The sequence below is a fragment of the Giraffa tippelskirchi genome, chromosome 14, assembly GCF_054371585.1.
Source record: "Giraffa tippelskirchi isolate mGirTip1 chromosome 14, T2T-mGirTip1v1.2.pri, whole genome shotgun sequence".
In the NCBI taxonomy this organism is placed as follows: domain Eukaryota; kingdom Metazoa; phylum Chordata; class Mammalia; order Artiodactyla; family Giraffidae; genus Giraffa; species Giraffa tippelskirchi.
Genome location: NC_137288.1, coordinates 10105900 through 10130262, shown reverse-complemented (window position 1 = coordinate 10130262; position 24363 = coordinate 10105900). Strand labels below are relative to the sequence as shown.

The window sequence follows — 24363 nt, the reverse complement described above, 5'->3', positions numbered from 1 at the left end:
TGGAAGAAGGAAGATCAAGCCCACACCAATCACTGGAAAGAGAAGCTGTGCTCAGGGCTGGAAAGAATTCCTATTGGGAAAATGATGTCACAGCCCCACAAGGCAATCCACAGCTTCGATGCTATTCCTCCCAAAATGCCAATGCATTTTCGCACCGAACAAAGAATTGCAAAAGGGGTACGGAGACAGAAAAGAGCCTAAACTGTCAATACAATCCGACGAAAAAGCCCCGATACGGACATCCAAGGTTGTGTGAAAGGAAATTAGACGACCAAACTAGGATCCTCAGGAGAGTATCGGAGAAGGCAATGGCGACCCACTCCAGTACTCTTGCCTGGAAAACGTCCTGGACGGAGGAGCCTGGTAGGCTGCAGGCCATGGGGTCACGCAGAGTCAGACACGACTGAAGTGACTTAGCCGCAGCAGCAGCAGCAGGACAGTATGCTATTGGGAATACAACAACACACACAGATCCAGATCGATGGAATAAAGTGGAGGGTCCAGAAACAAACCCCAGCATCCATGGTCAACTCATCTCTGACACAGAAGGGGAGAATATCCAAATGGGAACAAGAAAGCCTCTTCAATCAATGTCCATGGGAAAACCAGACAGCTACATCTGAAGAACGCTATTGGTTTTGATCTCATACCACCTCAATATAGGGGGAAAACCTCACCCTAAAGACTGATGTCATGAGATAGCTAGAAAGAAGCGTAGGTCAAAGGCTCCTTAACATCAGAGTCTCCTTGCCATTTGCTGGGCGGAGGTCGAAATGGGTCTCTTCAAGTAAGGCAAAGAGGTACACGAAGTACACCCATGGGTTTCCATCCAATGGAACCTCTTCACAACAGAGAAGCTAAGCATTCACAAATGCAAAAGATAGGAAACAGAACATGAGAGACTCCTTGCAAGTGGTGTATCTGAGAAGGGGTTCATATGGAAAGAGACGAAGAATGCACAGCACTCAGATTCCAAGAAACAACACCACCACCACCCTTGACCCTTCCCCCATGACCAACTCCGACCTAAAGCCTTTCTCTCCCTCTAACCTATCCCTAAAACATAACCCTCATCTAATCATATACATGTGCATCCCTAGCATCCATCCATCCACACACGAGAGAGAAAGAGGAAGACACAGACGGAACTGAGAAAGGAAAAGAGAGGGACACAGCCAGAGAGAGACACGGAACCAAAGAGAGGAAAGGAGTCGACGGTCCAGACTTTTCCTCAATCTGCCTCGAAGGTAGAAGCAATGACAGCGCCCTTCCACCCCAGGAGGGGGAAAAGGACGGAAGGTTTGGAGAGGAAAAGACAAGAACGCAGGGAGCCATTAGAAGCTCAGCCACCCGCAGAAGCCGAGCTGGGACACTTGAACAGAATCTCAATGGAAACAGAGGAGCAGAAAGTTGGCTACTCTTTTCTATAAGAGAGGGAGACCTTCGAGTCTTCCTTTCGGTCCTCCAACTTGGATGCGGGGTCTCAAAACAGTCAGGAGGGGGAGTGCCTTTTCCTGGGTACCACGGCACATCCAGGCCTCGTTCTGCCCCATTCTGTGCTGTGTCAGCCCTGGATGGAATCTTTCTTTCTGAAGTCTCAGCGCACAAGCTCCACGTGATATCGGCCCCAGGTGGAAAGGCATGGAGCTGCTCGTAGGCCGACAGACCTAGGAAGCAGATGGGAGAATGACCACCACTCTGCAGATGGAGAGACTGGGGCAACCCTGAGGGGCATATGCTTGTCCAGGGCCACACCACTTATGAGAAGAAGGAGCCTGGTCTGAGAGCAGTGGGGTCCTCGGAGCTCAGGCCCTGGCTGAACCCAGGCCTCCCCAGGGCTGTGGGCTGGGCTGTGTGGGTGTCACTGTGCCTGCACATGGCCTAAGGGGGGTGGTCGAGCAGTCAGAAACCCAGAGATTCCCTTGGGAAGTTTTGGGGAAGGGACCTCAGCACGAACCCCAGGAGATGATGTCACCTGCCGGCAACAGAACCCAACAGAACCCGCAGCCCGGGTATCCAGGCCTCCAGAGCGGAGAGGAGCCCCCAGCCAGTTCACTGGCTGCCAGGATGTTCTGCTGTTTGCCCCTGCCCAGAGGCCGGGGCCTCAGGAGTGCTCACAGGCAGTGTGCGCGGGCACCCTGTCGACGTTGGCTCAGGACACCCCCGAGAGGCCTCTGGCCCTTTGCCCGGAGAAACAGAAAGGTAACACGGGGAGCCCCAGGACGGACCAGGCCGCCTCTCCCATGCCACCCGGAAACAGCGGGTCCTTTGCCTGTGTGTGTGGATGCGGGTTTCTTGGGGTGTGTCTCCCTCAAGGAAGCCCAGGCGGATGTGGGGTCAGAAGCCTGCGGACAAGTTGTGTCCACACCCCAGGGGAGAGCAGGCTGGGCGGGATGGGGAGAGTGCGGGCAGCGGCGGCCGCCCAGGCGGACCTCACACCCTCAGGTGGGTCTCTTTCCTCCCGGGTGGGGATCTGAGCAGACACACGTCTCTGACCCTTCTGGGAAGAGAAGTTCGAGCAGGCAGAAGCAGCGGCTCCACTGCCCAGGCCCAGCTCGGAAAACTCCTAGCATGGCTGGCTGACGGTCACTGTCGTTGCAGAGCTTCCCACGTGATGAGGCCGAGGACGGGGACACCCCATCCACCTCCCGGAGGGAGGGGTCGGAGCACCACCCCCCCGCCCGTGAGGCCCAGTGCAGGCTCCAGGTGAGCGTGCCCACGGAGGCATCAGCCCCACCGGGGGAGAAGCGGAGGCGGGGAAGGCCTGCTGCCGAGACACCGCCCAGGATACACCCGGCGGCCCAGTCTGAGGCTGCCACGGAGCTCAGCACACCCGGCTCCGACCCAGAGTCCCGAGAACCCCGGCCTCTGAGGCAGCAGGAGGACCTGGAGCCCAGCACGCCAGAGCACAGAGGTGAGGACGCTGGGGCTGGTGCACGGGAGTGTGTGGGGAGGGGGTGCTGAGCTACACAGGGACGAGTCCCCGAAAGCTGCTGCTGGGCCTGCAGCAAGCGCTGGCCTCACACCCCCCGCCCCCCATCTTGCACACTTCAGTCCCAAAAGACATCCGACGCTGGGTATTCTTTGGGAATCTCTTGGAAGCTTTCTGTCCCGGGAGACGCACATGCCAAGGCTGGCCTGTGGGCAAACTTTGCTTCTCCCCCAGCTCTAGCACTGGCCTCCAACTGGAACCAGGCTCCGCTTCCCAGACCTGTCCCTACAGAGGTGCTGGCTCCAGGTGCAGGACCCAGGGATCCACCGAGGGCAGATGGAGAACCGAGACTTGCCCTCGCAGAGACACCAGGCCAGCTGGGTACTGGCCAGCACACCGGGCAGATCGGATCTCCATGCCTGCAGGACCCCCAGCCCCAGGCACTGATGTCCCACCCCCTCAGCCAGAACCTCCACCTCCACGTGCACCTCTACCTGCTCGGGCTCTGGCAGGAGAACCCGAGGCAGAGGAGGAGTCACCGCCTCGGCAGGGAGAGCCTGCCCTGGCTCCCGCGCAACACCCAGACGCCCACGATGACTCACCCACCCCTGCAGGGAGAACGAGCCCCCGCTCTGGACAGACACCCAGAGCCCTTGCCGGAAACACCACGTCCAGGGGAGCGGTCGGCTCTGCAGCCTCCATCCCCGTCTGCTCACCGTGGACGCTGGCAACTCGGTCTGCCCCCAGGGGACATGGAGTTCCTTTCCCCTGAACTGCTTTGCATTTGCTTTGTTTCCACCTTTCTGGTGATGTTTTATTTTTTGTATGGTTTCCTGTACTTTTGTTGGTTAAGTTGGGATTAGTAAACTTTTTCATCATTGTTGCAATTTGGGAACACTGTTGTGTAACTCTGGTGATACTGTGTTACCATCACCACTTTGTAGTTTCAGACCCGTTTGATCTTTATGCCCCACCCCCCAACAAAGCCTGGATTCAAGGCAAGCACGCCCTGTTCATCCCTTCCCCCGATCCTGAACACAATTTCATCCTTTCTTTGTGCATTCCTTCCTATATTCTTGGTGTCCCCAATCAATGACTCTCAGTGAAATGACTGACGGAGTGTTTTTTGGACTCTCCAACTACTGTAAGACTCCATTGGAGAGTTCTCATTTGTATGTCATTTGAACTAGCCTTTGATATCTGAAAGGACGGTGTACGTCCTTTCAAGATACCATGTGCCAAACGAAGCCCTTTTGGCAACTGCCATCATTATCTCCAGGCAGGCATTGCTGTGTCAAGGGTGACATCTCAGCCAGAAGGCAGAGGCTGAGCTCGTCTTGTTGCACCAGCTCCCAAAAGAAGCCAAGAAAGGGAGCTGGAACAACAAACCACCCCAACACCCAGGAAAGCGTTCTTCATGACAGAAGGCTAGAAAATGACCCAACATCCTTGTGGCCCAGAACCCCTCTAGAAAATCACTGTTCCATAAAAAAGAGAAACACATGGGAAGTTCCAAGGAGAGGCAATGCCCATGGCCCGTGTACTTGAGAGACGGCCTGACCGCTCCGGGGAAGACACGCACCGACGGAACCCCTTGGGAAACAGCAGTGATAGTCCTCACCGTCGTAAGGGTTTCCTCTGGGGACAACCTGCCCGGGGCACCACACGAGGGAGCAGACCGGCTTCTCTTCCTCTGCCCCCACACCATTCACTCATGAAGGCAGCTCAGGTGTTCTCATGCCCTGCCTGCCTGCCTGCCTGGCTCATCCGTGAGCTGTGACCACCTACAGGGCAGGACTCCACCTTCTCCTCTCTGTGTACCGTGAATCTGCACACAGTGGGCTTGCAGAACCTTAGGAGACTTGAGCCATTCCCACTCGAGCCAGAACCCTCCCCAGGAAGGAAAACAGCTGTGGAGTCATTTTGGCCCCAGCACTGGTTCGAAAGCCTGGCGCCTCCTACAGCCTCTACGGTGTGAAGAGGGAGGTCCCTTCTGACAGAGCTTTCCGGGTCTCAGATCTAAGCTGTTGTTTCACTGTCAGCTGTGTCTCTTCCGTTGCAGCCAGGTGGGCCACGCTGCTCCAAAGGAGCTCACAAGCTGAGTTTCAAGGGAGGTATAGAGAGGACAGGGATGGCTACAACGTACTGCAAACTGAGTGAGGGTCCCCACAATCCTCAGCAAAGGTCTGTGGTGTGCAAGTGGGGAGTAGAGGGCCCCCAAGTTCCAAAGGAAGGGAGGTAGTCGGGAGCTAAAGCCCTTGGCCGCTGTGGTAGTAGCTGCAGATGGCAGCTCGTCCACAGTGCACTTCGAATGAGGTCATATGAGCGGGACTCTGGAAATGGCTCCGAAATCGGGAGAAAGGGGTCAGGGTATGTGGGAATCCGGCGGGGGTGGGGGGTGGATGAAGGAAGGTGTCCCTCCTCTCTCCAGTGCAATTTGGTTTGGTGAGTCTCAAAGCTACCAGATGGCACTTCCCAAGTCAGGCCCCCGCAGGAATCAGGGTGGGCTGCGTGCCTCGGCCCCTGCCACAGGGACAAGCCACACCAGTGGCCTCCCTGAGCTCCAGTGGCCGGATCTGGGGGTTCTGTCTGGGTGCACACCTCCTTGCTGTGGCCAAGTTCCCCCCTTCTCTGAGCACCAGCTTCATCCTCTCGAATGAGGACATCGATTGCTACCTTGGCACGTTACTCTCTTCATCCTGTGAAGACTCATTAGGCTTATCCTACAATTACTAGCTGGCCCGAAGAGATATCTCCTGAATCCAGATTAAGCTGGAGTCTCCCAGGCTCATCTGGCATGTCTTCCCTGAAGTCTGCCAAAACCCACACCCTTGCATTTCCAGGGACTCCCCTTAGCCAGCTGGGCAGAAAACCCAGCATGGTTCAAACAAGCTGACAGACAAGCGGGAGAGGACTCACGGGCAGACGGCTTCCCTCAGGTCTCGGGTGGAGCTCTGGGACCACAGCAGCAACGGGCCATCCCAGGCCCTGGGCTCAGCAGCGCCCTCATTCTCAGGCCGGCGGCTCTGCCCTGAGGGGAGCAGGAAGGTCACCAACTGCCGCAGGCGGGCCTCACGCCCCTCCCACTGCTGGAGCCTGACCTCCCCCGGCCCCACCCCTTCCCCTACCCCAGCAGGACGACAGCTCGTCTTCCCCTGGCTTCCAACGGGAGGCCCGGCCCTGGGCCCCGATTGGGCACTGCCCCAGCCCGGAGCCAATCACAGTGGCCAGGGAGGTGGAACGCACCGATTGGCCAGGGCCAGGTCATGGGACCATACTCCCCAGGAAACTCAAATATTACCAAGGTTCCCTAAGAAACCAATGAACAGAATTATCCAGTAAAGGCAAACCGTGCTTTTTAATGAGGCCAATGTCACAGAAAAAAAAAAAAATGCTTCACAATGAACTGCTCAAGGAAGCTACTAAATAAACTTTCAGAAAAGTTTAGTAGTTTTTTTTTTTTTTTTTTTAATAGGGTGACGGAGAGCTATACCTTTCCCGTCTATGTGAATTTAGGTTTAAACTAGATTTCCCTTGGCTATTATATAAGACAAAAAAACCCACATCCCCCCCTTTCACTCCCCCCCAACCCCAAAAAGTGTTTTAAGCTATAGAATTTTTGTGTCCTCAGTTGTGTCTGATTCGCGGCAACTCACGAACTCTACACAGCCAGGCTCTTCCGTCCATGGAATTCAGGGCAATTTTTTCTGTCCCAGTAAATGCCCACCCTGGGTGATCCAAAGGCAAGGGCTCAGAGGCTCCTGAGAGACTAACTCCTTTCAGCTGAGCACAGAGCTGGCTCCTCACTGGGATGCCTGTGGCCTGGGGCTCCCTGAGGGGAGAGCAGCACTCGCCCCACCGTGTGGTCACTGCTGGAAGTGCAGGCTGCTCCTCACTCCCCCTTGACAGTGTCCCTGAGGGCAGAACAGTGTGAATCGAATCAAGGTGGAAATGCAAACTCCAATGCAACCAAACTCCCCACAAGGTCTCTAAAACCACTCAGGAACAGGGAATTGGAAACTGCAGGGGATGACAGGAATGGAGATGGAGACTTGACACCTTACACCGAGTTCACTTCCAGTTATCCCTAGACAAACTTGCCATGAAAACTTGTCACAAATCTCGAAGAACAATGAGCAGAAACCGGACACGTGCTTTGAGTCTTCACACACAAAACTAAAAGCCAGTCCACAAATAAAAAAACCCAGAGAATACAGTGGACTTTGCAAAATCAAAGATATCTACTGTGGGAAAGACCTCATGACAAAAGCAAAAGACAGGTCATACATCGCGAGACGAATGAGTGGAAACACAAAGCTTATCAAGGATGTGTCTCCAAACAGACAAAGAACACCAACACAACAAGCCTGTGAAAACTAGGGAAAGGTCTGAAGGGACACCAGACTGAGGAAGACACACACAGAGGATCCCGGATGATGTCCAGCACTGAGGGCCTGAAGAAACAACAGTCTAGTTGCACCCCCTCAGGCCTGTGTGACCGTGGATGAGGCCTCTGTTTCCCGGTGGCTCTGAGAGATGGACAGGGAGGAAGGGGAAGAGAAGTCACTTGCATTTCTAATACTCACAGCAAAGTCTTCCAACGAGAAGGGAATTATCACCCCCACTGACAATGCCATTCACTGAAGTGATACCCACCAGTCCATCTAACCCAGAAGGGAAGGATGGACCTGTTCTCACAAAACGGCGAGAGATGGAAGAAGGAAGATCAAGCCCACACCAATCACTGGAAAGAGAAGCTGTGCTCAGGGCTGGAAAGAATTCCTATTGGGAAAATGATGTCACAGCCCCACAAGGCAATCCACAGCTTCGATGCTATTCCTCCCAAAATGCCAATGCATTTTCGCACCGAACAAAGAATTGCAAAAGGGGTACGGAGACAGAAAAGAGCCTAAACTGTCAATACAATCCGACGAAAAAGCCCCGATACGGACATCCAAGGTTGTGTGAAAGGAAATTAGACGACCAAACTAGGATCCTCAGGAGAGTATCGGAGAAGGCAATGGCGACCCACTCCAGTACTCTTGCCTGGAAAACGTCCTGGACGGAGGAGCCTGGTAGGCTGCAGGCCATGGGGTCACGCAGAGTCAGACACGACTGAAGTGACTTAGCCGCAGCAGCAGCAGCAGGACAGTATGCTATTGGGAATACAACAACACACACAGATCCAGATCGATGGAATAAAGTGGAGGGTCCAGAAACAAACCCCAGCATCCATGGTCAACTCATCTCTGACACAGAAGGGGAGAATATCCAAATGGGAACAAGAAAGCCTCTTCAATCAATGTCCATGGGAAAACCAGACAGCTACATCTGAAGAACGCTATTGGTTTTGATCTCATACCACCTCAATATAGGGGGAAAACCTCACCCTAAAGACTGATGTCATGAGATAGCTAGAAAGAAGCGTAGGTCAAAGGCTCCTTAACATCAGAGTCTCCTTGCCATTTGCTGGGCGGAGGTCGAAATGGGTCTCTTCAAGTAAGGCAAAGAGGTACACGAAGTACACCCATGGGTTTCCATCCAATGGAACCTCTTCACAACAGAGAAGCTAAGCATTCACAAATGCAAAAGATAGGAAACAGAACATGAGAGACTCCTTGCAAGTGGTGTATCTGAGAAGGGGTTCATATGGAAAGAGACGAAGAATGCACAGCACTCAGATTCCAAGAAACAACACCACCACCACCCTTGACCCTTCCCCCATGACCAACTCCGACCTAAAGCCTTTCTCTCCCTCTAACCTATCCCTAAAACATAACCCTCATCTAATCATATACATGTGCATCCCTAGCATCCATCCATCCACACACGAGAGAGAAAGAGGAAGACACAGACGGAACTGAGAAAGGAAAAGAGAGGGACACAGCCAGAGAGAGACACGGAACCAAAGAGAGGAAAGGAGTCGACGGTCCAGACTTTTCCTCAATCTGCCTCGAAGGTAGAAGCAATGACAGCGCCCTTCCACCCCAGAAGGGGGAAAAGGACGGAAGGTTTGGAGAGGAAAAGACAAGAACGCAGGGAGCCACTAGAAGCTCAGCCACCCGCAGAAGCCGAGCTGGGACACTTGAACAGAATCTCAATGGAAACAGAGGAGCAGAAAGTTGGCTACTCTTTTCTATAAGAGAGGGGGACCTTCGAGTCTTCCTTTCGGTCCTCCAACTTGGATGCGGGGTCTCAAAACAGTCAGGAGGGGGAGTGCCTTTTCCTGGGTACCACGGCACATCCAGGCCTCGTTCTGCCCCATTCTGTGCTGTGTCAGCCCTGGATGGAATCTTTCTTTCTGAAGTCTCAGCGCACAAGCTCCACGTGATATCGGCCCCAGGTGGAAAGGCATGGAGCTGCTCGTAGGCCGACAGACCTAGGAAGCAGATGGGAGAATGACCACCACTCTGCAGATGGAGAGACTGGGGCAACCCTGAGGGGCATATGCTTGTCCAGGGCCACACCACTTATGAGAAGAAGGAGCCTGGTCTGAGAGCAGTGGGGTCCTCGGAGCTCAGGCCCTGGCTGAACCCAGGCCTCCCCAGGGCTGTGGGCTGGGCTGTGTGGGTGTCACTGTGCCTGCACATGGCCTAAGGGGGGTGGTCGAGCAGTCAGAAACCCAGAGATTCCCTTGGGAAGTTTTGGGGAAGGGACCTCAGCACGAACCCCAGGAGATGATGTCACCTGCCGGCAACAGAACCCAACAGAACCCGCAGCCCGGGTATCCAGGCCTCCAGAGCGGAGAGGAGCCCCCAGCCAGTTCACTGGCTGCCAGGATGTTCTGCTGTTTGCCCCTGCCCAGAGGCCGGGGCCTCAGGAGTGCTCACAGGCAGTGTGCGCGGGCACCCTGTCGACGTTGGCTCAGGACACCCCCGAGAGGCCTCTGGCCCTTTGCCCGGAGAAACAGAAAGGTAACACGGGGAGCCCCAGGACGGACCAGGCCGCCTCTCCCATGCCACCCGGAAACAGCGGGTCCTTTGCCTGTGTGTGTGGATGCGGGTTTCTTGGGGTGTGTCTCCCTCAAGGAAGCCCAGGCGGATGTGGGGTCAGAAGCCTGCGGACAAGTTGTGTCCACACCCCAGGGGAGAGCAGGCTGGGCGGGATGGGGAGAGTGCGGGCAGCGGCGGCCGCCCAGGCGGACCTCACACCCTCAGGTGGGTCTCTTTCCTCCCGGGTGGGGATCTGAGCAGACACACGTCTCTGACCCTTCTGGGAAGAGAAGTTCGAGCAGGCAGAAGCAGCGGCTCCACTGCCCAGGCCCAGCTCGGAAAACTCCTAGCATGGCTGGCTGACGGTCACTGTCGTTGCAGAGCTTCCCACGTGATGAGGCCGAGGACGGGGACACCCCATCCACCTCCCGGAGGGAGGGGTCGGAGCACCACCCCCCCGCCCGTGAGGCCCAGTGCAGGCTCCAGGTGAGCGTGCCCACGGAGGCATCAGCCCCACCGGGGGAGAAGCGGAGGCGGGGAAGGCCTGCTGCCGAGACACCGCCCAGGATACACCCGGCGGCCCAGTCTGAGGCTGCCACGGAGCTCAGCACACCCGGCTCCGACCCAGAGTCCCGAGAACCCCGGCCTCTGAGGCAGCAGGAGGACCTGGAGCCCAGCACGCCAGAGCACAGAGGTGAGGACGCTGGGGCTGGTGCACGGGAGTGTGTGGGGAGGGGGTGCTGAGCTACACAGGGACGAGTCCCCGAAAGCTGCTGCTGGGCCTGCAGCAAGCGCTGGCCTCACACCCCCCGCCCCCCATCTTGCACACTTCAGTCCCAAAAGACATCCGACGCTGGGTATTCTTTGGGAATCTCTTGGAAGCTTTCTGTCCCGGGAGACGCACATGCCAAGGCTGGCCTGTGGGCAAACTTTGCTTCTCCCCCAGCTCTAGCACTGGCCTCCAACTGGAACCAGGCTCCGCTTCCCAGACCTGTCCCTACAGAGGTGCTGGCTCCAGGTGCAGGACCCAGGGATCCACCGAGGGCAGATGGAGAACCGAGACTTGCCCTCGCAGAGACACCAGGCCAGCTGGGTACTGGCCAGCACACCGGGCAGATCGGATCTCCATGCCTGCAGGACCCCCAGCCCCAGGCACTGATGTCCCACCCCCTCAGCCAGAACCTCCACCTCCACGTGCACCTCTACCTGCTCGGGCTCTGGCAGGAGAACCCGAGGCAGAGGAGGAGTCACCGCCTCGGCAGGGAGAGCCTGCCCTGGCTCCCGCGCAACACCCAGACGCCCACGATGACTCACCCACCCCTGCAGGGAGAACGAGCCCCCGCTCTGGACAGACACCCAGAGCCCTTGCCGGAAACACCACGTCCAGGGGAGCGGTCGGCTCTGCAGCCTCCATCCCCGTCTGCTCACCGTGGACGCTGGCAACTCGGTCTGCCCCCAGGGGACATGGAGTTCCTTTCCCCTGAACTGCTTTGCATTTGCTTTGTTTCCACCTTTCTGGTGATGTTTTATTTTTTGTATGGTTTCCTGTACTTTTGTTGGTTAAGTTGGGATTAGTAAACTTTTTCATCATTGTTGCAATTTGGGAACACTGTTGTGTAACTCTGGTGATACTGTGTTACCATCACCACTTTGTAGTTTCAGACCCGTTTGATCTTTATGCCCCACCCCCCAACAAAGCCTGGATTCAAGGCAAGCACGCCCTGTTCATCCCTTCCCCCGATCCTGAACACAATTTCATCCTTTCTTTGTGCATTCCTTCCTATATTCTTGGTGTCCCCAATCAATGACTCTCAGTGAAATGACTGACGGAGTGTTTTTTGGACTCTCCAACTACTGTAAGACTCCATTGGAGAGTTCTCATTTGTATGTCATTTGAACTAGCCTTTGATATCTGAAAGGACGGTGTACGTCCTTTCAAGATACCATGTGCCAAACGAAGCCCTTTTGGCAACTGCCATCATTATCTCCAGGCAGGCATTGCTGTGTCAAGGGTGACATCTCAGCCAGAAGGCAGAGGCTGAGCTCGTCTTGTTGCACCAGCTCCCAAAAGAAGCCAAGAAAGGGAGCTGGAACAACAAACCACCCCAACACCCAGGAAAGCGTTCTTCATGACAGAAGGCTAGAAAATGACCCAACATCCTTGTGGCCCAGAACCCCTCTAGAAAATCACTGTTCCATAAAAAAGAGAAACACATGGGAAGTTCCAAGGAGAGGCAATGCCCATGGCCCGTGTACTTGAGAGACGGCCTGACCGCTCCGGGGAAGACACGCACCGACGGAACCCCTTGGGAAACAGCAGTGATAGTCCTCACCGTCGTAAGGGTTTCCTCTGGGGACAACCTGCCCGGGGCACCACACGAGGGAGCAGACCGGCTTCTCTTCCTCTGCCCCCACACCATTCACTCATGAAGGCAGCTCAGGTGTTCTCATGCCCTGCCTGCCTGCCTGCCTGGCTCATCCGTGAGCTGTGACCACCTACAGGGCAGGACTCCACCTTCTCCTCTCTGTGTACCGTGAATCTGCACACAGTGGGCTTGCAGAACCTTAGGAGACTTGAGCCATTCCCACTCGAGCCAGAACCCTCCCCAGGAAGGAAAACAGCTGTGGAGTCATTTTGGCCCCAGCACTGGTTCGAAAGCCTGGCGCCTCCTACAGCCTCTACGGTGTGAAGAGGGAGGTCCCTTCTGACAGAGCTTTCCGGGTCTCAGATCTAAGCTGTTGTTTCACTGTCAGCTGTGTCTCTTCCGTTGCAGCCAGGTGGGCCACGCTGCTCCAAAGGAGCTCACAAGCTGAGTTTCAAGGGAGGTATAGAGAGGACAGGGATGGCTACAACGTACTGCAAACTGAGTGAGGGTCCCCACAATCCTCAGCAAAGGTCTGTGGTGTGCAAGTGGGGAGTAGAGGGCCCCCAAGTTCCAAAGGAAGGGAGGTAGTCGGGAGCTAAAGCCCTTGGCCGCTGTGGTAGTAGCTGCAGATGGCAGCTCGTCCACAGTGCACTTCGAATGAGGTCATATGAGCGGGACTCTGGAAATGGCTCCGAAATCGGGAGAAAGGGGTCAGGGTATGTGGGAATCCGGCGGGGGTGGGGGGTGGATGAAGGAAGGTGTCCCTCCTCTCTCCAGTGCAATTTGGTTTGGTGAGTCTCAAAGCTACCAGATGGCACTTCCCAAGTCAGGCCCCCACAGGAATCAGGGTGGGCTGCGTGCCTCGGCCCCTGCCACAGGGACAAGCCACACCAGTGGCCTCCCTGAGCTCCAATGGCCGGATCTGGGGGTTCTGTCTGGGTGCACACCTCCTTGCTGTGGCCAAGTTCCCCCCTTCTCTGAGCACCAGCTTCATCCTCTCGAATGAGGACATCGATTGCTACCTTGGCACGTTACTCTCTTCATCCTGTGAAGACTCATTAGGCTTATCCTACAATTACTAGCTGGCCCGAAGAGATATCTCCTGAATCCAGATTAAGCTGGAGTCTCCCAGGCTCATCTGGCATGTCTTCCCTGAAGTCTGCCAAAACCCACACCCTTGCATTTCCAGGGACTCCCCTTAGCCAGCTGGGCAGAAAACCCAGCATGGTTCAAACAAGCTGACAGACAAGCGGGAGAGGACTCACGGGCAGACGGCTTCCCTCAGGTCTCGGGTGGAGCTCTGGGACCACAGCAGCAACGGGCCATCCCAGGCCCTGGGCTCAGCAGCGCCCTCATTCTCAGGCCGGCGGCTCTGCCCTGAGGGGAGCAGGAAGGTCACCAACTGCCGCAGGCGGGCCTCACGCCCCTCCCACTGCTGGAGCCTGACCTCCCCCGGCCCCACCCCTTCCCCTACCCCAGCAGGACGACAGCTCGTCTTCCCCTGGCTTCCAACGGGAGGCCCGGCCCTGGGCCCCGATTGGGCACTGCCCCAGCCCGGAGCCAATCACAGTGGCCAGGGAGGTGGAACGCACCGATTGGCCAGGGCCAGGTCATGTGACCATACTCCCCAGGAAACTCAAATATTACCAAGGTTCCCTAAGAAACCAATGAACAGAATTATCCAGTAAAGGCAAACCGTGCTTTTTAATGAGGCCAATGTCACAGAAAAAAAAAAATGCTTCACAATGAACTGCTCAAGGAAGCTACTAAATAAACTTTCAGAAAAGTTTAGTAGTTTTTTTTTTTTTTTTAATAGGGTGACGGAGAGCTATACCTTTCCCGTCTATGTGAATTTAGGTTTAAACTAGATTTCCCTTGGCTATTATATAAGACAGAAAAGCCCACATCCCCCGCTTTCACTCCCCCCCACCCCCAAAAAGTGTTTTAATCTATAGAATTTTTGTGTCCTCAGTTGTGTCTGATTCGCGGCAACTCACGAACTCTACACAGCCAGGCTCTTCCGTCCATGGAATTCAGGGCAATTTTTTCTGTCCCAGTAAATGCCCACCCTGGGTGATCCAAAGGCAAGGGCTCAGAGGCTCCTGAGAGACTAACTCCTTTCAGCTGAGCACAGAGCTGGCTCCTCACTGGGATGCCTGTGGCCTGGGGCTCCCTGAGGGGAGAGCAGCACTCGCCCCACCGTGTGGTCACTGCTGGAAGTGCAGGCTGCTCCTCACTCCCCCTTGACAGTGTCCCTGAGGGCAGAACAGTGTGAATCGAATCAAGGTGGAAATGCAAACTCCAATGCAACCAAACTCCCCACAAGGTCTCTAAAACCACTCAGGAACAGGGAATTGGAAACTGCAGGGGATGACAGGAATGGAGATGGAGACTTGACACCTTACACCGAGTTCACTTCCAGTTATCCCTAGACAAACTTTCCATGAAAACTTGTCACAAATCTCGAAGAACAATGAGCAGAAACCGGACACGTGCTTTGAGTCTTCACACACAAAACTAAAAGCCAGTCCACAAAAAAAAACCCAGAGAATACAGTGGACTTTGCAAAATCAAAGATATCTACTGTGGGAAAGACCTCACGACAAAAGCAAAAGACAGGTCATACATCGCGAGACGAATGAGTGGAAACACAAAGCTTATCAAGGATGTGTCTCCAAACAGACAAAGAACACCAACACAACAAGCCTGTGAAAACTAGGGAAAGGTCTGAAGGGACACCAGACTGAGGAAGACACACACAGAGGATCCCGGATGATGTCCAGCACTGAGGGCCTGAAGAAACAACGGTCTAGTTGCACCCCCTCAGGCCTGTGTGACCGTGGATGAGGCCTCTGTTTCCCAGTGGCTCTGAGAGATGGACAGGGAGGAAGGGGAAGAGAAGTCACTTGCATTTCTAATACTCACAGCAAAGTCTTCCAACGAGAAGGGAATTATCACCCCCACTGACAATGCCATTCACTGAAGTGATACCCACCAGTCCATCTAACCCAGAAGGGAAGGATGGATCTGTTCTCACAAAACGGCGAGAGATGGAAGAAGGAAGATCAAGCCCACACCAATCACTGGAAAGAGAAGCTGTGCTCAGGGCTGGAAAGAATTCCTATTGGGAAAATGATGTCACAGCCCCACAAGGCAATCCACAGCTTCGATGCTATTCCTCCCAAAATGCCAATGCATTTTCGCACCGAACAAAGAATTGCAAAAGGGGTACGGAGACAGAAAAGAGCCTAAACTGTCAATACAATCCGACGAAAAAGCCCCGATACGGACATCCAAGGTTGTGTGAAAGGAAATTAGACGACCAAACTAGGATCCTCAGGAGAGTATGCCTGGCTCATCCGTGAGCTGTGACCACCTACAGGGCAGGACTCCACCTTCTCCTCTCTGTGTACCGTGAATCTGCACACAGTGGGCTTGCAGAACCTTAGGAGACTTGAGCCATTCCCACTCGAGCCAGAACCCTCCCCAGGAAGGAAAACAGCTGTGGAGTCATTTTGGCCCCAGCACTGGTTCGAAAGCCTGGCGCCTCCTACAGCCTCTACGGTGTGAAGAGGGAGGTCCCTTCTGACAGAGCTTTCCGGGTCTCAGATCTAAGCTGTTGTTTCACTGTCAGCTGTGTCTCTTCCGTTGCAGCCAGGTGGGCCACGCTGCTCCAAAGGAGCTCACAAGCTGAGTTTCAAGGGAGGTATAGAGAGGACAGGGATGGCTACAACGTACTGCAAACTGAGTGAGGGTCCCCACAATCCTCAGCAAAGGTCTGTGGTGTGCAAGTGGGGAGTAGAGGGCCCCCAAGTTCCAAAGGAAGGGAGGTAGTCGGGAGCTAAAGCCCTTGGCCGCTGTGGTAGTAGCTGCAGATGGCAGCTCGTCCACAGTGCACTTCGAATGAGGTCATATGAGCGGGACTCTGGAAATGGCTCCGAAATCGGGAGAAAGGGGTCAGGGTATGTGGGAATCCGGCGGGGGTGGGGGGTGGATGAAGGAAGGTGTCCCTCCTCTCTCCAGTGCAATTTGGTTTGGTGAGTCTCAAAGCTACCAGATGGCACTTCCCAAGTCAGGCCCCCGCAGGAATCAGGGTGGGCTGCGTGCCTCGGCCCCTGCCACAGGGACAAGCCACACCAGTGGCCTCCCTGAGCTCCAATGGCCGGATCTGGGGGTTCTGTCTGGGTGCACACCTCCTTGCTGTGGCCAAGTTCCCCCCTTCTCTGAGCACCAGCTTCATCCTCTCGAATGAGGACATCGATTGCTACCTTGGCACGTTACTCTCTTCATCCTGTGAAGACTCATTAGGCTTATCCTACAATTACTAGCTGGCCCGAAGAGATATCTCCTGAATCCAGATTAAGCTGGAGTCTCCCAGGCTCATCTGGCATGTCTTCCCTGAAGTCTGCCAAAACCCACACCCTTGCATTTCCAGGGACTCCCCTTAGCCAGCTGGGCAGAAAACCCAGCATGGTTCAAACAAGCTGACAGACAAGCGGGAGAGGACTCACGGGCAGACGGCTTCCCTCAGGTCTCGGGTGGAGCTCTGGGACCACAGCAGCAACGGGCCATCCCAGGCCCTGGGCTCAGCAGCGCCCTCATTCTCAGGCCGGCGGCTCTGCCCTGAGGGGAGCAGGAAGGTCACCAACTGCCGCAGGCGGGCCTCACGCCCCTCCCACTGCTGGAGCCTGACCTCCCCCGGCCCCACCCCTTCCCCTACCCCAGCAGGACGACAGCTCGTCTTCCCCTGGCTTCCAACGGGAGGCCAGGCCCTGGGCCCCGATTGGGCACTGCCCCAGCCCGGAGCCAATCACAGTGGCCAGGGAGGTGGAACGCACCGATTGGCCAGGGCCAGGTCATGTGACCATACTCCCCAGGAAACTCAAATATTACCAAGGTTCCCTAAGAAACCAATGAACAGAATTATCCAGTAAAGGCAAACCGTGCTTTTTAATGAGGCCAATGTCACAGAAAAAAAAAAATGCTTCACAATGAACTGCTCAAGGAAGCTACTAAATAAACTTTCAGAAAAGTTTAGTAGTTTTTTTTTTTTTTTTTAATAGGGTGACGGAGAGCTATACCTTTCCCGTCTATGTGAATTTAGGTTTAAACTAGATTTCCCTTGGCTATTATATAAGACAAAAAAACCCACATCCCCCCCTTTCACTCCCCCCCACCCCCAAAAAGTGTTTTAATCTATAGAATTTTTGTGTCCTCAGTTGTGTCTGATTCGCGGCAACTCACGAACTCTACACAGCCAGGCTCTTCCGTCCATGGAATTCAGGGCAATTTTTTCTGTCCCAGTAAATGCCCACCCTGGGTGATCCAAAGGCAAGGGCTCAGAGGCTCCTGAGAGACTAACTCCTTTCAGCTGAGCACAGAGCTGGCTCCTCACTGGGATGCCTGTGGCCTGGGGCTCCCTGAGGGGAGAGCAGCACTCGCCCCACCGTGTGGTCACTGCTGGAAGTGCAGGCTGCTCCTCACTCCCCCTTGACAGTGTCCCTGAGGGCAGAACAGTGTGAATCGAATCAAGGTGGAAATGCAAACTCCAATGCAACCAAACTCCCCACAAGGTCTCTAAAACCACTCAGGAACAGGGAATTGGAAACTGCAGGGGATGACAGGAATGGAGATGGAGACTTGACACCTTACACCGAGTTCACTTCCAGTTATCGCTAGACAAACTTTCCATGAAAACTTGTCACAAATCTCGAAGAACAATGAGCAGAAACCGGACACGTGCTTTGAGTCTTCACACGCAAAACTAAAAGCCAGTCCACAAAAAAAAAAAAAAAACCGAGAGAATACAGTGGACTTTGCAAAATCAAAGATATCTACTGTGGGAAAGACCTCATGACAAAAGCAAAAGACAGGTCATACATCGCGAGACGAATGAGTGGAAACACAAAGCTTATCAAGGATGTGTCTCCAAACAGACAAAGAACACCAACGCAACAAGCCTGTGAAAACTAGGGAAAGGTCTGAAGGGACACCAGACTGAGGAAGACACACACAGAGGATCCCGGATGATGTCCAGCACTGAGGGCCTGAAGAAACAACGGTCTAGTTGCACCCCCTCAGGCCTGTGTGACCGTGGATGAGGCCTCTGTTTCCCGGTGGCTCTGAGAGATGGACAGGGAGGAAGGGGAAGAGAAGTCACTTGCATTTCTAATACTCACAGCAAAGTCTTCCAACGAGAAGGGAATTATCACCCCCACTGACAATGCCATTCACTGAAGTGATACCCACCAGTCCATCTAACCCAGAAGGGAAGGATGGACCTGTTCTCACAAAGCGGCGAGAGATGGAAGAAGGAAGATCAAGCCCACACCAATCACTGGAAAGAGAAGCTGTGCTCAGGGCTTGAAAGAATTCCTATTGGGAAAATGATGTCACAGCCCCACAAGGCAATCCACAGCTTCGATGCTATTCCTCCCAAAATGCCAATGCATTTTCGCACCGAACAAAGAATTGCAAAAGGGGTACGGAGACAGAAAAGAGCCTAAACTGTCAATACAATCCGACGAAAAAGCCCCGATACGGACATCCAAGGTTGTGTGAAAGGAAATTAGACGACCAAACTAGGATCCTCAGGAGAGTATCGGAGAAGGCAATGGCGACCCACTCCAGTACTCTTGCCTGGAAAACGTCCTGGACGGAGGAGCCTGGTAGGCTGCAGGCCATGGGGTCACGCAGAGTCAGACACGACTGAAGTGACTTAGCCGCAGCAGCAGCAGCAGGACAGTATGCTATTGGGAATACAACAACACACACAGATCCAGATCGATGGAATAAAGTGGAGGGTCCAGAAACAAACCCCAGCATCCATGGTCAACTCATCTCTGACACAGAAGGGGAGAATATCCAAATGGGAACAAGAAAGCCTCTTCAATCAATGTCCATGGGAAAACCAGACAGCTACATCTGAAGAACGCTATTGGTTTTGATCTCATACCACCTCAATATAGGGGGAAAACCTCACCCTAAAGACTGATGTCATGAGATAGCTAGAAAGAAGCGTAGGTCAAAGGCTCCTTAACATCAGAGTCTCCTTGCCATTTGCTGGGCGGAGGTCGAAATGGGTCTCTTCAAGTAAGGCAAAGAGGTACACGAAGTACACCCATGGGTTTCCATCCAATGGAACCTCTTCACAACAGAGAAGCTAAGCATTCACAAATGCAAAAGATAGGAAACAGAACATGAGAGACTCCTTGCAAGTGGTGTATCTGAGAAGGGGTTCATATGGAAAGAGACGAAGAATGCACAGCACTCAGATTCCAAGAAACAACACCACCACCACCCTTGACCCTTCCCCCATGACCAACTCCGACCTAAAGCCTTTCTCTCCCTCTAACCTATCCCTAAAACATAACCCTCATCTAATCATATACATGTGCATCCCTAGCATCCATCCATCCACACACGAGAGAGAAAGAGGAAGACACAGACGGAACTGAGAAAGGAAAAGAGAGGGACACAGCCAGAGAGAGACACGGAACCAAAGAGAGGAAAGGAGTCGACGGTCCAGACTTTTCCTCAATCTGCCTCGAAGGTAGAAGCAATGACAGCGCCCTTCCACCCCAGAAGGGGGAAAAGGACGGAAGGTTTGGAGAGGAAAAGACAAGAACGCAGGGAGCCATTAGAAGCTCAGCCACCCGCAGAAGCCGAGCTGGGACACTTGAACAGAATCTCAATGGAAACAGAGGAGCAGAAAGTTGGCTACTCTTTTCTATAAGAGAGGGAGACCTTCGAGTCTTCCTTTCGGTCCTCCAACTTGGATGCGGGGTCTCAAAACAGTCAGGAGGGGGAGTGCCTTTTCCTGGGTACCACGGCACATCCAGGCCTCGTTCTGCCCCATTCTGTGCTGTGTCAGCCCTGGATGGAATCTTTCTTTCTGAAGTCTCAGCGCACAAGCTCCACGTGATATCGGCCCCAGGTGGAAAGGCATGGAGCTGCTCGTAGGCCGACAGACCTAGGAAGCAGATGGGAGAATGACCACCACTCTGCAGATGGAGAGACTGGGGCAACCCTGAGGGGCATATGCTTGTCCAGGGCCACACCACTTATGAGAAGAAGGAGCCTGGTCTGAGAGCAGTGGGGTCCTCGGAGCTCAGGCCCTGGCTGAACCCAGGCCTCCCCAGGGCTGTGGGCTGGGCTGTGTGGGTGTCACTGTGCCTGCACATGGCCTAAGGGGGGTGGTCGAGCAGTCAGAAACCCAGAGATTCCCTTGGGAAGTTTTGGGGAAGGGACCTCAGCACGAACCCCAGGAGATGATGTCACCTGCCGGCAACAGAACCCAACAGAACCCGCAGCCCGGGTATCCAGGCCTCCAGAGCGGAGAGGAGCCCCCAGCCAGTTCACTGGCTGCCAGGATGTTCTGCTGTTTGCCCCTGCCCAGAGGCCGGGGCCTCAGGAGTGCTCACAGGCAGTGTGCGCGGGCACCCTGTCGACGTTGGCTCAGGACACCCCCGAGAGGCCTCTGGCCCTTTGCCCGGAGAAACAGAAAGGTAACACGGGGAGCCCCAGGACGGACCAGGCCGCCTCTCCCATGCCACCCGGAAACACCGGGTCCTTTGCCTGTGTGTGTGGATGCGGGTTTCTTGGGGTGTGTCTCCCTCAAGGAAGCCCAGGCGGATGTGGGGTCAGAAGCCTGCGGACAAGTTGTGTCCACACCCCAGGGGAGAGCAGGCTGGGCGGGATGGGGAGAGTGCGGGCAGCGGCGGCCGCCCAGGCGGACCTCACACCCTCAGGTGGGACTCTTTCCTCCCGGGTGGGGATCTGAGCAGACACACGTCTCTGACCCTTCTGGGAAGAGAAGTTCGAGCAGGCAGAAGCAGCGGCTCCACTGCCCAGGCCCAGCTCGGAAAACTCCTAGCATGGCTGGCTGACGGTCACTGTCGTTGCAGAGCTTCCCACGTGATGAGGCCGAGGACGGGGACACCCCATCCACCTCCCGGAGGGAGGGGTCGGAGCACCACCCCCCCGCCCGTGAGGCCCAGTGCAGGCTCCAGGTGAGCGTGCCCACGGAGGCATCAGCCCCACCGGGGGAGAAGCGGAGGCGGGGAAGGCCTGCTGCCGAGACACCGCCCAGGATACACCCGGCGGCCCAGTCTGAGGCTGCCACGGAGCTCAGCACACCCGGCTCCGACCCAGAGTCCCGAGAACCCCGGCCTCTGAGGCAGCAGGAGGACCTGGAGCCCAGCACGCCAGAGCACAGAGGTGAGGACGCTGGGGCTGGTGCACGGGAGTGTGTGGGGAGGGGGTGCTGAGCTACACAGGGACGAGTCCCCGAAAGCTGCTGCTGGGCCTGCAGCAAGCGCTGGCCTCACACCCCCCGCCCCCCATCTTGCACACTTCAGTCCCAAAAGACATCCGACGCTGGGTATTCTTTGGGAATCTCTTGGAAGCTTTCTGTCCCGGGAGACGCACATGCCAAGGCTGGCCTGTGGGCAAACTTTGCTTCTCCCCCAGCTCTAGCACTGGCCTCCAACTGGAACCAGGCTCCGCTTCCCAGACCTGTCCCTACAGAGGTGCTGGCTCCAGGTGCAGGACCCAGGGATCCACCGAGGGCAGATGGAGAACCGAGACTTGCCCTCGCAGAGACACCAGGCCAGCTGGGTACTGGCCAGCACACCGGGCAGATCGGATCTCCATGCCTGCAGGACCCCCAGCCCCAGGCACTGATGTCCCACCCCCTCAGCCAGAACCTCCACCTCCACGTGCACCTCTACCTGCTCGGGCTCTGGCAGGAGAACCCGAGGCAGAGGAGGAGTCACCGCCTCGGCAGGGAGAGCCTGCCCTGGCTCCCGCGCAACACCCAGACGCCCACGATGACTCACCCACCCCTGCAGGGAGAACGAGCCCCCGCTCTGGACAGACACCCAGAGCCCTTGCCGGAAACACCACGTCCAGGGGAGCGGTCGGCTCTGCAGCCTCCATCCCCGTCTGCTCACCGTGGACGCTGGCAACTCGGTCTGCCCCCAGGGGACATGGAGTTCCTTTCCCCTGAACTGCTTTGCATTTGCTTTGTTTCCACCTTTCTGGTGATGTTTTATTTTTTGTATGGTTTCCTGTACTTTTGTTGGTTAAGTTGGGATTAGTAAACTTTTTCATCATTGTTGCAATTTGGGAACACTGTTGTGTAACTCTGGTGATACTGTGTTACCATCACCACTTTGTAGTTTCAGACCCGTTTGATCTTTATGCCCCACCCCCCCAACAAAGCCTGGATTCAAGGCAAGCACGCCCTGTTCATCCCTTCCCCCGATCCTGAACACAATTTCATCCTTTCTTTGTGCATTCCTTCCTATATTCTTGGTGTCCCCAATCAATGACTCTCAGTGAAATGACTGACGGAGTGTTTTTTGGACTCTCCAACTACTGTAAGACTCCATTGGAGAGTTCTCATTTGTATGTCATTTGAACTAGCCTTTGATATCTGAAAGGACGGTGTACGTCCTTTCAAGATACCATGTGCCAAACGAAGCCCTTTTGGCAACTGCCATCATTATCTCCAGGCAGGCATTGCTGTGTCAAGGGTGACATCTCAGCCAGAAGGCAGAGGCTGAGCTCGTCTTGTTGCACCAGCTCCCAAAAGAAGCCAAGAAAGGGAGCTGGAACAACAAACCACCCCAACACCCAGGAAAGCGTTCTTCATGACAGAAGGCTAGAAAATGACCCAACATCCTTGTGGCCCAGAACCCCTCTAGAAAATCACTGTTCCATAAAAAAGAGAAACACATGGGAAGTTCCAAGGAGAGGCAATGCCCATGGCCCGTGTACTTGAGAGACGGCCTGACCGCTCCGGGGAAGACACGCACCGACGGAACCCCTTGGGAAACAGCAGTGATAGTCCTCACCGTCGTAAGGGTTTCCTCTGGGGACAACCTGCCCGGGGCACCACACGAGGGAGCAGACCGGCTTCTCTTCCTCTGCCCCCACACCATTCACTCAGGAAGGCAGCTCAGGTGTTCTCATGCCCTGCCTGCCTGCCTGCCTGGCTCATCCGTGAGCTGTGACCACCTACAGGGCAGGACTCCACCTTCTCCTCTCTGTGTACCGTGAATCTGCACACAGTGGGCTTGCAGAACCTTAGGAGACTTGAGCCATTCCCACTCGAGCCAGAACCCTCCCCAGGAAGGAAAACAGCTGTGGAGTCATTTTGGCCCCAGCACTGGTTCGAAAGCCTGGCGCCTCCTACAGCCTCTACGGTGTGAAGAGGGAGGTCCCTTCTGACAGAGCTTTCCGGGTCTCAGATCTAAGCTGTTGTTTCACTGTCAGCTGTGTCTCTTCCGTTGCAGCCAGGTGGGCCACGCTGCTCCAAAGGAGCTCACAAGCTGAGTTTCAAGGGAGGTATAGAGAGGACAGGGATGGCTACAACGTACTGCAAACTGAGTGAGGGTCCCCACAATCCTCAGCAAAGGTCTGTGGTGTGCAAGTGGGGAGTAGAGGGCCCCCAAGTTCCAAAGGAAGGGAGGTAGTCGGGAGCTAAAGCCCTTGGCCGCTGTGGTAGTAGCTGCAGATGGCAGCTCGTCCACAGTGCACTTCGAATGAGGTCATATGAGCGGGACTCTGGAAATGGCTCCGAAATCGGGAGAAAGGGGTCAGGGTATGTGGGAATCCGGCGGGGGTGGGGGGTGGATGAAGGAAGGTGTCCCTCCTCTCTCCAGTGCAATTTGGTTTGGTGAGTCTCAAAGCTACCAGATGGCACTTCCCAAGTCAGGCCCCCGCAGGAATCAGGGTGGGCTGCGTGCCTCGGCCCCTGCCACAGGGACAAGCCACACCAGTGGCCTCCCTGAGCTCCAATGGCCGGATCTGGGGGTTCTGTCTGGGTGCACACCTCCTTGCTGTGGCCAAGTTCCCCCCTTCTCTGAGCACCAGCTTCATCCTCTCGAATGAGGACATCGATTGCTACCTTGGCACGTTACTCTCTTCATCCTGTGAAGACTCATTAGGCTTATCCTACAATTACTAGCTGGCCCGAAGAGATATCTCCTGAATCCAGATTAAGCTGGAGTCTCCCAGGCTCATCTGGCATGTCTTCCCTGAAGTCTGCCAAAACCCACACCCTTGCATTTCCAGGGACTCCCCTTAGCCAGCTGGGCAGAAAACCCAGCATGGTTCAAACAAGCTG

The 24363-nt window shown here is 55.1% G+C and overlaps 3 protein-coding genes across 3 annotated transcripts; all 3 read left to right on the top strand.

Moving 5' to 3' along the window:
* The first annotated feature begins 2026 nt into the window (after positions 1 to 2026).
* Positions 2027 to 3819, top strand: LOC145534060 (uncharacterized). Its single transcript, XM_081561428.1, has 3 exons — positions 2027 to 2202; positions 2602 to 2914; positions 3167 to 3819. The coding sequence occupies exons 1-3, from the start codon at positions 2068 to 2070 to the stop codon at positions 3793 to 3795; spliced, it is 1077 nt and encodes a 358-aa protein (XP_081417554.1). The 5' UTR covers positions 2027 to 2067; the 3' UTR covers positions 3796 to 3819.
* Positions 3820 to 6389: 2570 nt separating this feature from the next.
* LOC145533961 (uncharacterized) lies at positions 6390 to 11463 on the top strand. Its single transcript, XM_081561314.1, has 3 exons — positions 6390 to 9846; positions 10246 to 10558; positions 10811 to 11463. Exons 1-3 carry the CDS (start codon positions 9610 to 9612, stop codon positions 11437 to 11439), a joined length of 1179 nt encoding a protein of 392 aa, XP_081417440.1. The 5' UTR covers positions 6390 to 9609; the 3' UTR covers positions 11440 to 11463.
* An 8676-nt stretch (positions 11464 to 20139) lies between these two features.
* On the top strand, positions 20140 to 22354 carry LOC145533895 (uncharacterized). The gene is made up of 3 exons (XM_081561239.1): positions 20140 to 20737; positions 21137 to 21449; positions 21702 to 22354. Exons 1-3 carry the CDS (start codon positions 20501 to 20503, stop codon positions 22328 to 22330), a joined length of 1179 nt encoding a protein of 392 aa, XP_081417365.1. The 5' UTR covers positions 20140 to 20500; the 3' UTR covers positions 22331 to 22354.
* The last annotated feature ends 2009 nt before the right edge of the window (positions 22355 to 24363 follow it).